The sequence below is a fragment of the Poromitra crassiceps genome, assembly GCF_964638095.1.
Source record: "Poromitra crassiceps genome assembly, chromosome: 25".
Lineage (NCBI taxonomy): Eukaryota > Metazoa > Chordata > Actinopteri > Beryciformes > Melamphaidae > Poromitra > Poromitra crassiceps.
In genome coordinates, this window is record NC_139649.1 from 16349109 (window position 1) to 16362916 (window position 13808).

Genomic DNA, 13808 nt, shown 5'->3' on the forward strand with positions numbered 1-13808 from the left:
AGTCTGATCCAGATCCCCCGCTCCTCAGGTTGAAATGAAACCTACACCCTGATAACAGGTGGTGCGCCAGCGATGGCCTTCAATCTTCCTCTTGAATTTAAGTTCTGGACTAATGCCACTCTGACAGACTACTGATCTTTCACCAAAGCCCAGATTCCCTTAGTCTCTTAGAACAGACGAGTTGGCTTCCGCAATTTTCAAATGCTCTCGCCATACCGTCTGTACGTTAGACCCCCAGAACATGCACAAGGAAGTAGTGAAAAAAACCTTCAGACCGGAAGGAAGTTCGACGGAATCTGACCAATCACGACACGCGTGTCCACGAAAAATATGTTCCCCCCGGAAACTTAAACCGATGCAGGTTGCTAATGCTAGCAGTGCTTTAGAATTACCATGGAAGCTACGCCGACGAAACCGGTGAAATAAGACCCTGATAGACGTAAACGATGTATCCGCGGCTTGGAGGAACCTCGTGCAAGACGTGCACTTATTCCAGAGTTAAACGAAAGTGATGAGGTACGTTGCTAACGTTACTGAGCTTATCGTTCGTCTTACTAATCAGCGTTAGCTAACGATAGCTACAGCAGTATACAGCTAGTTAGCTAATGTTAAATTCTGATTGGACGAATGAGCGGAAGTCCCGCCTTTCAACTTCCTCTTCCGTTTGGTGCATGATTCTCCCCCACGAAGTACAGACTGTATATAGCTGCATCTGCCGGATGTAGATAAGACAGTCTGTTTTAAGAGACTAAGATTCCCTTGACCCATTCATTCGTGTAGCGAGTCATTTGATTGGCTTGTGAGGTTCTGAGAGTACAGATCAACAGCAGCCGGTTTATTTTTAGAACCATTGATAATTTATGATTTCTATTCATGTAACAGCGCTCATGAGACAAGAAGGCAGAGTGTGTGACTGTGTCTTCACCTCCTTTGCTTTCTCTCTCTGCTGGATGTGTCTGCTCTGATTTGTATCTGGCTGTCTTCATCAGAGGGGAAAATACAGTATAAAGTCTGAATTAAACAATACTAATAGAGATAGATGCAAGAATACTGGAAATGTCATTTTGACATGTACAGTAACAGCATTGAACCCATGTGGTTCTAGCTCTAAATCCCTAGATAGTCAGTGTTTGTGAGTGTGATGACTCCAGCAGTAGCCTATCTGGGACATCACAGTGTGCTGAAACCATCTTGTGCCAAAGACCCATGAGGCAGATTAAGGCAATCAGAGCAAATCCCCTGTCTAAATGACCCAACGGACGGGCTAAAAATACTCCAAGAAACAAGACTACTCTGAGGTGAATGCTTTTATAAGGAGATGCTACATTTTTTAAAAGATAGAAAGTACATAGCAGTTTTGCCAGCTGGGATGTCAAATGAATACTTCATATCTCAGAACTGCACGCCACCTAGATAGAACTGTAGAATTCCACGCTCACGTATGGACAAAACATGGTCGGTAACTCTGGAGTCTCTGACTATACAACTATTACATTAGAGAAGGTGCGTTGGTGGCTCCACATGGCAGGGAGAGGTAACTTCACCTAGTGCGTGAGAGGATGATGCTACTGTATTCCCCCCAGTCCCCCTCCCCACGGCCCCAACAGGTGCCCGACCTACCATAGACCTACCATAGGAGGCACTAGTACAGCGACCAGGACAAGTTTTTTTCAAGGTCAATAAATGCACGATTTTGTCAAAGTCAATGAGTAATCACGTTAAATAATCGTGATCTCAATATCATTAAAAATATTGGTGATTATTATTATTCTCACAGCACATATTTGCATATTAAGGGGCGAGTGAGTGTACATATTCGATATGGAGCTGGCAAAAGACATGGTGACAGCTTCATGGTGTGCTTGGAGGAATGAGACGCTATAAGGTGTTTAAACGCCTCACCGTAGCAGCTGTATAGTCAGATCCCATTATGGTCCGACTGACACGCTTTTCTCTGGACCTTATCAATAGCAGTGGACAGCGATGGTGAGGCCTGTGCGCCACAAGGGGGCAGCATAATCCAGGGTAAAGTCTGATCTATGTGACACAGATTGTGACCAAGTCATCAGTGCATGGGATTTCCATACAATTTCATTTTCTGGCTGGCACAAACTAACCGACATTGTACTGTACATGAGTAGATTGTTGTGACTAGCAAAATAGTATTCAGTTAAACAACAACAACAACAACAACAACAACAACAACGTTACTGTTTATGGATGAATGAAGATTTATTTAATTGTGAGTTCAGTTCTAACTTTGTGTCATAACGCTGTTTTATATCTAGGGACTTGCAGAACTATTTAATTGTTGCATGGGCGTAGATTTGCCAACATTTGCAATATAAATAATTGCTGTCGCTGTCTTTATTTCAACATGGTTATAACTATTGGGCAATGTGTTTGGACTCTTGTGTGACATTTAGCTCTTGAAGTTGGAGTTCATTCAGTCCCTCAACAGTTAGTGACCTCAGCACAGCCACAGATTTGACACCTTGTCTTTGTATTGTACTCACAATTCAGCATGTTGCCGCTATTTGTCCAAGTTGAGCTGACCTTTATTGACCTCTGTAGTTACAATAAGCCATTACAACAACAACAACGACGACAACGACACCTACAACTACAACACCTACTACAACTACAACACCTACTACAACTACAACACCTACTATACTACTACAACTATGACACCTACTACAACTATGACACCGACACCTACTACAACTACGACACCTACAACAACTACAACACCTACTACAACAACGACACCTACAACTACGACATCTAAAACTACGACACCTACTACAACTGCAACACCTACTACAACTACGACACCGACACCTACTACAACTACAACACCTACTACAACTACGACACCGACACCTACTACAACTATGACACCGACACCTACTACAACTACTACAACAATACAACTACTACAACAATACAACTACTACAACAACTACAACTACTCCCCTTTGAAACACATAAAGCCTATTTGCTGTTTGGATGTCATTTACATAGAAATGGCGATGCCAGGAGCCCTTTGGCAGCAGTGTTGGGTAAGTTACTTTCAAAATCTAATGTACAGTATACTACATATTACTAGTTACTTTCATTTGAGAGTAATACGTTACTTTACAATATTACTCCTTACTTATTACACTACTTTTGCATTACTTTCACCAAAATAACTGCAGTAGCAGAATGACATCACTGCCGCAGAACCATCCTGCTGTCTTGAAGTCAGTGTAAACGTCCAAAATTAGTTATCCTTTTCCTTTGTTATTGTCATCTATAGTGGTTATTTGCATAAACACACACCATTTGATTAGGAAATGATTGTATCTTTATTTAAATATGTGCTTTGATCATAAAAAAAACTCAATTTGTAACTTACTTGACAAAATAATATGGTATAATCATGGCCGTAACTAGCTATGAGGACGGGGAGTTTTTTTTTTTTTTTTTGCAGGCCAGCCCAGGCCAGGCCACTCACTGAACAGCAGGCCAGGCGCCGCCTACTGGTTTACTAGTGGTTTTATTACTTTATTCAGGTTTAAAGTGGGTGCATCTCATTGTAATCATGCATGATGCCAATTGCCAAGCTCCCGAAGTCAGGTATGCAGGTGGCTATATGCATGGTTTCAGTTTCATGACCCAATAAGTAACAAAAAGAGGTGGTGTAAAGTTAAAAACAACATAATATATTTTATTTTATTTTTCAATCGTTCCTATCAGGAATAAATAAATGTCCCTCTGTATGTTTTTTTTATTATCGATGATGACTTTGTGTGTTGTGTACGGCTTGGGTTGTGTACCTGTGTTTGTAGGTGTCATTTTGATATGAATTTGGCTAAAACAGTTTGTGTTTGTTAGTTACAATTATGTTGACAGGAGAGCTGAGCAGGTGGTGACATGAAAGAGAATATACTGAATAATGACATCACAACAGTATAATCCTAATGTTGATTTAAAATGATATATTACTCTAAATATGGCTAAAAAAGGGGGGGGGGAAAACTCAAATTTTTTTCCGAATCCGCCTCCCCTTGCTGGACCTCCCCTATTTCGGAACCCTGGTTACGGCCCTGGGTATAATATTACTGAAATCCTAGTGGTAATAAGTTATATTACTGAGTTACTGCTAAAAGTAATATATTACATGTAATATGTTACTTTTGTAATGAGTTACCCCCAACACTGTTTGGCAGTGATTGTGTTTGTGCCAAGTATCAAAGGGAACTCTCGTTATCCTCCTCAGAGGAGTAACACGTTAGATGTGATTTCAACGATGTCCACTAGATGTCAGGCTCCCTTCAATTCACCGCTCAACCCTCAAGTTTTGCCATGCAAAAAGTGGACAAATGACTGTGGTTGCACTGGTCAGCTGCTCCCACTATGAATATGTATGTGCAGCAGGGCCAGAACATGTCAGTTAATCAGTTCTAAATTGCCCCATGACCTGCTTCTTCATGCACAGCTGTTCATCACGTGACCTGCTTCTTCATGCACAGCTGTTCATCACATGACCTGCTTCTTCATGCACAGCTGTTCATCACATGACCTGCTTCTTCATGCACAGCTGTTCATCACATGACCTGCTTCTTCATGCACAGCTGTTCATCACATGACCTGCTTCTTCATGCACAGCTGTTCATCACATGACCTGCTTCTTCATGCACAGCTGTTCATCACATGACCTGCTTCTTCATGCACAGCTGTTCATCACATGACCTGCTTCTTCATGCACAGCTGTTCATCACATGACCTGCTTCTTCATGCACAGCTGTTCATCACATGACCTGCTTCTTCATGCACAGCTGTTCATCACATGACCTGCTTCTTCATGCACAGCTGTTCATCACATGACCTGCTTCTTCATGCACAGCTGTTCATCACATGACCTGCTTCTTCATGCACAGCTGTTCATCACATGACCTGCTTCATCATGCACAGCTGTTCATCACATGACCTGCTTCTTCATGCACAGCTGTTCATCACATGACCTGCTTCTTCATGCACAGCTGTTCATCACATGACCTGCTTCTTCATGCACAGCTGTTCATCACATGACCTGCTTCTTCATGCACAGCTGTTCATCACATGACCTGCTTCTTCATGCACAGCTGTTCATCACATGACCTGCTTCTTCATGCACAGCTGTTCATCACATGACCTGCTTCTTCATGCACAGCTGTTCATCACATGACCTGCTTCATCATGCACAGCTGTTCATCACATGACCTGCTTCTTCATGCACAGCTGTTCATCACTTTTTGAGATATCCTGCAGACAAACAGACAAAGCAAACAGGGGCCAAAGGGAGAGGATGGCCATTGTATTTAATGGGAGGGGTGCAGAGTGGCGAGATAGTTCAAAAATCTGATTGTTTTATTGCTTTGAAATGTATACATTTATATGGTGCAGCATGGAGGCACCATGGAAGATGTTCTGTTTTGCAGGTTCTAAAAGTAACAGGAGTTTATTAGCCTACATGGGGACTTTAAACACAACAGCTCATGCGTGTGTCTGACATTCCATCAATAAAAATGAAAGTATCTTGAGGTCCCATAACTCCATCTCTAAACTCATTAACTTTTCAACACCTGCCAGTCGTCCTGCCATATTGTGTTACGCTTCCTCATGTTACTTTTGTGTAGGCCATGTGTTATGCCTGTCATGTATGTATGTATGGCCATGGAAAATATTGTCCTCCTAATACGACAATAAACGAAACCAGGGGTTGGCAACCTTTTTGATATGAAGTGCCATTTTCAAATGTGCTTGTCAAGCAGTGTGCCCCGAGGTTTATTAGCTGGAGTACCTGACATGGTCTGTCTTCCACACCCAACATTTTCATCTGCTCTCTGCTGCTTTGGAATGTATGGATTACGGAATGCATGGAACGCAAGCAGGCTAACCAATCAGAGGCAAGGTAGCGTGGGTCACTACCGTAAATATTCTAAATAACCGTACAACTGCAAATGGCTGTGAAATAGGTCATTTGTCAGAGCATTTCAACATTTCTACGAGAAATCTCAATTGCACACTCATTGCTACTGGGTTTCCGTTGTCCCGTGATTGCAGGACATTGGCCTTTAAAATTCATCAAAAACCTGTAAATTAAAATCTGCAGGACACCGTGTCCTGTAAATGATCTCCCGAGTCCCGATGCTATTAATTATTGTAACCCCGGGTTAAACCCCGAGTCAAGAATATTGACCTGTCACTTTATAGTTTGGTAACAACCAAACCAGTACAGTTGCTAGTACTGCTCGTCTTTAGCTGCTTCTGATTGATCAGTTTAGAGCGGTACATCACGTTTCTCTCAAATGCTATTGACTAATGGGGCAGCTGTGCGGGTCTGAGTGTTGGGATTTTGACAGTGCAGTGAGGTTTGTGTTGCACTCGCTGCTGTGCACTGGGGCACTGATATAGACGGATACTGTGGCTAATTCAAGATTCAAGATTCAAGATTTTTATTGTCACTCCATGGTACAAGTATCACGTGTGAAATTCTTGTGCTGTGGACTCCGTTTACAACATAGTGCAAATAGTACAAATATAACATAGTACAAATATATAACATAGTACAAATATAACAAATATGCTAGCTGCTAACGTTAGTTACTTTACATGGCAGTAAAGTAATGAACCACTGAATGACCAAATTGATTTAACTTTTAACCATTTCGAGTAACACTGTTTCCATAGGGACCCCCAGCGTTGGTTAGTTGACGTGACTATATTTATAATGTTTATAACGTACTCCGGTTTGAGGTTTCCAGTTTATAATTCGGGTCTGAATACAGCCGTGCTGAGGAGTTGTGGCTATTGTGCAACACACAGGTGAAAACCGTCTATAGCGCGTGTGTATTCCTCTACCCAAAGCAAGCCAAGTCTACTATTTTCTAGTACTCTTATTAGCCTGACTCATTTGTAATAAGTGTGTTTGTACGGCTAAAGTTTTGCATGCTATCCTATCATCTGAAAACAGTAGCCTGATGCTAATGTAGAGGCTAGGTGTTTTCTGCCTGCTTGCTAACGTAGCTAGAGGCTAGTGTTTTCCACCTGCTTGTTAATGTAGCTAGAGGCTAGGTGTTTTCTGCCTGCTTGTTAACGTAGCTAGAGGCTAGTGTTTTCTGCCTGCTTGCTAACGTAGCTAGAGGCTAGTGTTTTCTGCCTGCTTGCTAACGTAGCTAGAGGCTAGTGTTTTCTGCCTGCTTGCTAACGTAGCTAGAGGCTAGTGTTTTCTGCCTGCTTGCTAATGTAGCTAGAGGCTAGTGTTTTCTGCCTGCTTGCTAACGTAGCTAGAGGCTAGTGTTTTCTGCCTGCTTGCTAACATAGCTAGAGGCTAGTGTTTTCTGCCTGCTTGCTAACGTAGCTAGAGGCTAGTGTTTTCTGCCTGCTTGCTAACGTAGCTAGAGGCTAGTGTTTTCTGCCTGCTTGCTAACGTAGCTAGAGGCTAGTGTTTTCTGCCTGCTTGCTAACGTGGACGCATGGATCTATTATATTATCGGGGCGCTATGTTTTCCGCCTGGACGAGACGACCAGCTGGATCATCGCCACACCACATAGCGCAAAGTAGGTTTTTAAGCTCAATAAACACAGATTTAATGTGTCCTGAATTTATACCATTTGTCTTTTATTTGAAATCTTAAAGGACAAGATGTCCTGCAGCTGTGAGTGCTAGCGGAAACGCTGGTGTGCGGCCGTGCCACTGGTTAACCCTTCACGTGAGGTTGCTGACATACACAGGCCGACATGGGCCTGTAGAGATAGTTCAGTTCTCAAACCTCTTTGCTCCTATCAGACACCAGGATCCTTTCCTTTGATGCAAGAACATCAGTTCCTCTACTAGCCTGGCAGCCTGTTGCACCAGCTCAATGTGTGTTGCCTCCTGATTTAGGCTGTCAATTCTTTACTATGGGCCCTATCTTACAACCAGTGCAAAGTCAGTGGTAGTTTCCAACCGACACAGTTCTCATTTTCACACCCAGTACCGACATTGTTCACAGTAAATAGCAAATGCGCTTATTATATCTGCGTGGCCGTGGGTGTGCTGGTCTTAAAATGAGCTGCTCAGGCCTGTGGGTGTGCTGGTCTTAAAATGAGCTGCTCAGGCCTGTGGGTGTGCTAGATTCCCTGCCTACCAACACGAGGGTCGCAGGTTCGTATCCACGTGTTACCTCCGGCTCGATCGGGCGTCCATACAGGTACGATTGGCTGTGCCTGAGGGTGGGAAGCCGGATTGGGGGTATTTGTCCTGGTCGCTGCACTAGCGCCTCCTCTGGTCGGTCAGGGTGGAAGGGAACTGGTGGGAATAGCGTGATCCTCCCACGTGCTACGTCCTACCGGTGAAGCTCCCCTCTGTCAGGTGAAAAGAAGCGGCTGGCAACTGCGCATGTGTCGGAGGAAGCATGGTGCTAGTCTCGGCTCTCCCCAGATCGGCAGAGGGTGGAGCAGTGACCGGGGCAGCCAATCGGGCAGCATGGGGATAAATTTGCCAAGTATAATTGAGGAGAAAATGGACGGAAATCAGAAAAAAAGCCAGAATTTTGGCTTAAATTGAGGTAAGAAAGTTGTTTTTCCCTCTGTGCTCGTCTTCAAGAATGAACACAGTCCATAAATAAGGTAAAGTGGATGTAAGGAAGAGAGGAGGACGCCTTGTTCCAACAAGGACAACAGATCATTCATTGAAGCTACGCCCTTCCAAATCCAGCACTCTGCAATGTCAGTGTGTGCGACGTGCGTGCATGTTCACACACTCTCACTCACACACACACACACACACACTCACACACGCACACACACACACACACACACACACGCACACACACACGCGCACACACACACACACACACACACACACACACACACACATACTCTCACACGCACACACACACACACACACACACACACACACACACATTGCCATGCAGTAAACAGCATTCATGTCACACCTCAAAAGCCCTTCGGTGGGGTGAGGGGGGGGGGGGGTGTAGCGGCGCGAGGGGGTGGCTGGTCTAAGACAGTAAGGGCCTTGTCACCATGTTCAAGCCTAATGCAGCCTCTCCTAGCAACCAGAGACAATCAACACAATGTCTATTCAGTCAGGAGAGACGGCTGTCCAAGTGGCCTCGTCTCTGAAAGGAGCTCAGCCACTGGGAAACGCCTGAAGCCTGCTGGAAGCCTCCTGTCCAGGCTGGAAGCCTCCTGTCCAGGCTGGAAGCCTCCTGTCCAGGCTGGAAGAACTGGAAACGGCCAGACAGGCCGAGGGGAAAACAGGGCTGGAGGAGTGTAGAGTAGAACCGGAGAAGAGTCAATAAATAGGGGACCGTTTCCCACAAATGGTGCACCAAGGGCAGGGGGTCTTACAGTTGACAGCTGAAGGATAGTTTTGATCAGATGAGGTTACTGTATATGAAACTGCACAAAGAAATCGTAGGTGTTGTTTTTTATGCTTGGGACGGCACGGTGGCTCAGTGGTTAGCGCTGTTGCCTCACAGCAAGAAGGTCCCGGGTTCGAACCCCGGTCTGTCCCAGGTCCTTTCTGTGTGGAGTTTGCATGTTCTCCCCGTGTTCGTGTGGGTTTCCTCCGGGTGCTCCGGTTTCCTCGCACCACCAAAAGACATGTATGTTAGGCTTAAGACTCCTGTCAGTGCCCCTGACCAAGGCGATGGCAAAATAACTTTAAGTTGGCCCCCGGCCGCTGCACTGCGGCTGCCCACTGCTCCTATAGTTCTAGGAAAGGTTCCTAGTAGAGGATGGGTCTAATGCAGAAGATGAGTTTCCCCGCGGGGATAAATAAAGGAGAACTTCACCTTATGCATTTAAGCAAAATCCCCATTCACTTTTCCCCTGAAGCTCCAACATCCGGGACATCCGCCTTTCGACTGCAAAAATACGTCATCCCTGCAGTACCTCTCTTGTGACTTTAGTTGCTGGAGCAAAACAGTGGTAGGATACATTCATTACATGTTGTTTGTTAGCATGCTAGTTTTAACAGTGGTAGGATACATTCATTACATGTTATTTGTTAGCATGCTAGTTTAACAGTGGTAGGATACATTCATTACATGTTGTTTGTTAGCATGCTAGTTTTAACAGTGGTAGGATACATTCATTACATGTTATTTGTTAGCATGCTAGTTTAACAGTGGTAGGATACATTCATTACATGTTGTTTGTTAGCATGCTAGTTTAACAGTGGTAGGATACATTCATTACATGTTGTTTGTTAGCATGCTAGTTTAACAGTGGTAGGATACATTCATTACATGTTGTTTGTTAGCATGCTAGTTTTAACAGTGGTAGGATACATTCATTACATGTTATTTGTTAGCATGCTAGTTTAACAGTGGTAGGATACATTCATTACATGTTGTTTGTTAGCATGCTAGTTTAACAGTGGTAGGATACATTCATTACATGTTGTTTGTTAGCATGCTAGTTTAACAGTTGTAGGATACATTCATTACATGTTGTTTGTTAGCATGCTAGTTTAACAGTGGTAGGATACATTCATTACATGTTATTTGTTAGCATGCTAGTTTAACAGTGGTAGGATACATTCATTACATGTTGTTTGTTAGCATGCTAGTTTAACAGTGGTAGGATACATTCATTACATGTTGTTTGTTAGCATGCTAGTTTAACAGTGGTAGGATACATTCATTACATGTTGTTTGTTAGCATGCTAGTTTAACAGTGGTAGGATACATTCATTACATGTTGTTTGTTAGCATGCTAGTTTAACAGTGGTAGGATACATTCATTACATGTTGTTTGTTAGCATGCTAGTTTTGGATTCAATCTCAGAGCAATGAGAGATTGAATGCACCCCCCCCCCCCCCCCGTTTCCCCATGAGAAAAGAAACATGAGATACACAGCAGCAGGAGCAGAGCGTGAGTTGAGTTGACAGCTTAGACCGCCCAACTGGTGAGGGCTCCGTACTGATACCACCATTATTAATACCAGTATTATATATATATATATATATATATTATATATTATATATATATATATATATAATACAACAGTGATTCAACCTAGCCAGGTCATGAAAGAGACATGGACCATGGAGTGCACCACACCAAAGCAGGGACCGGGGTATCACTTTAAAGTCAGACTTACAATATCACTTGTACTTGATATTGTTTTTGAATGGTTATACTTTTATTTTATACTTATACTTATACTTCAGTGTGTTGAAACCGAAGCTTTGGTGGATATGCCCATTGTTGTTTCTAATTGTTTTGGTTCATTATTTTTCATTTTTTCTTTCTTTTTTATCCTTTTAACATGTTCAAAATAAATCTAATCAAATCAAATAATGTGGTTTAGAAGAGACACTACATGTGTCATGTTATCATGGTTACAACCCAACAAATGTGATATCACTGAAAATCACAAGATGTGCTTTACTGTCACGGTCAGATACAAAAACGGAACCCAAATGCACGACGAAGAGGCAGATTGATGTCAAATTCAAAGTCTTTACTTAAATAAAGAAGCAGGGAACAAAATACAAAGAACCGTCCAAAAGAAACAAGCGGAGGCAAAACCCCAAAACTCAGGATCCGAAAGCAAGAACAGGAGAGCTGGATGGTACATGCCATGTAGCCTCCACACAATAAGGCTACACATGGTAAATAATGGTAAATACGCAGCACAATACCCGCCGTAAAACAGAAGAAGACTCAGATATTAACTTTAAGGCGACTCACTTCTAGAATTGAATGAAATTGTATTCACTTTATCTGCTCCGTGGATTATAACGTTATGCTTGCTGAGTTGTAGAGCGGCACCTGGTAATCCAGAAATGGCATTTTATGGTACCTTTGTCTACTTGTAGATCATCAAGAAACTAAATGAATAGCGTTAGATGTGGTTAATAGAGCTTGATCGCTGCCTGCCTCAACACGACACATGTATCGGGTCTAGCAGCTGATCAGCAGCTCAGACAGCCTCAAACACCAGGTGATTGACAGCTCTATAATTCGCATAATAGCAGCGGCTGGGAACGCGCATTGTTTAGCATTTTCCTTTGCCGACTTTCTGAAAATTCTATTAAAATGTGCGATACATTTGGATGGAAACCCAACTAGTGACATGTCACTGCAAAACTCTGCTGCCATATGCAAATGTGCAAATGAGCCTCCTCACTGACATAGAGGAGCAGCTGTTGTTGTTAGTGCCTATTTTGCAACAAAAAAGGTGTATAACCATTTTAAATGTCTGCACTGTTTTCTTTCTTTCTTTCTCTCTTTCTCTCTTTCTCTTTCTTCTTCAGAAGGGCTACAGCATTGATCATGAGCCTCCACCGAAGCAGCAGTGTGTGAGAAATGGAAAGCACCCAAACGGTAGAGGTACGTCTATCGGGTTAGCATGACGACCCGGGGGAACAATGCGTCTGTCTGGGAAGCAAGAGCCAAGCCTGACCCACAGATGATGATGTGTGTGTGAATATCAGGGCGTACTGAGCCTGTTGTCTCAGCCAGTGAACCATGAGCTGCTGCCACACTACGTGATTACAAGCCTCCTGCTGTCTGCTCAAGTTACACAGTTTCTGTTGTGACAAACAACTCATAAAACAATATTCCACTTAACCCATTGATACCTGATGCAGCATTTGCGTGTATATCCCTCATTTGTGTGCGTATCCCTTTAAGACCTTAAAGGAACACTCCGCCCATTTTCAACCAGCTTTGTATCATTAGAACATCAGCAGTATATCAGAAAACTGTAAACGGTTTTGAAGTCTGTCATTTAATTTGACAGTTATTGAGTGTTAAAGTGTGGACCAGTGACATCACTGGTCCACACTAAGTCAAATTAATAACTCATTAACTCAAATCAACTCTCAATAACTGTCAAACTATTCATCATTCATCTAGTTTGACAGTTATTGAGAGTTGATTTGATTTACTGAGTTATTAATTTGAGTTAGTGTGGACCAGTGATGTCACTGGTCCACACTTTAACACTCAATAACTGTCAAATTAAATGACAGACTTCAAAACAGTTTACAGTTTTCTGATATACTACTGATGTTCTAATGATACAAAGCTGGTTGAAAATGGGCGGAGTGTTCCTTTAAGTCTTAAAGGGATACACACACAAATGCTGCATCAGGTATCAATGGGTTAACATGGGGGTCATTCATCACTTGACCGCCATGAATACCAGAATAGAAACTACTCACCAAGATCGATGCTGACGATGCAGGTGGACGAGTTTGCCGCATTCAATGTGTACTTTCCATTCGAATGAGGCCAGGAGAATAACCTGAAAACAGACGTATAACACGTTGAACAGATGCAACAACATATCCTGCTTTAAAACAATCAAGCAGCCCTTCTTCATTTTGAATTTCTACTTTTGCTTTACCCTAAAATTCAACTAGAAAAGTGCACTCATCAGAGTGCAGATCTCCGCCAGGCTCCGCTATGTATCTACACAAAATTCAGGAACTTGTCTTTGCTCGAAGGACTGCATATTATAATTGATTTTTATCACAAAATGCGGCTCATGATATACGTGTAGAGTTACATTCACAGGTTATACTGCTCACCTGTGCGCCGATCAGCACCCTCACTCTCGCTCTCGCTCTCGCTCGACTGCTGTCAAGACTGCTGTCAAGACTGCAGACCATACATCCATGCTGCAGACTGCAGACTGACGGAGGTTGCCGATTGGCCACACGCAGCAAATCCTATGCCTTTATGAACAAGTCATTAAGGCCATGTTCACATTACAGGCAAATCCGATTTGCTGATAAAGTCATTAATCATCATTA

General features: G+C 43.0%; 1 protein-coding gene across 1 annotated transcript in view; it reads left to right on the forward strand.

Annotated features, from left to right (window-relative positions):
* Positions 1-13808, forward strand: part of LOC310798097 (protein FAM107B) — a gene marked incomplete at both ends in the record, with an annotated part of 37639 nt that overhangs the window by 4036 nt on the left and 19795 nt on the right. Inside the window, one exon of the mRNA XM_083660592.1 lies at positions 12303-12378. Coding sequence (XP_083516718.1) covers positions 12303-12378 — 76 coding nt within the window. The remainder of the gene's footprint in view (positions 1-12302; positions 12379-13808) is intronic.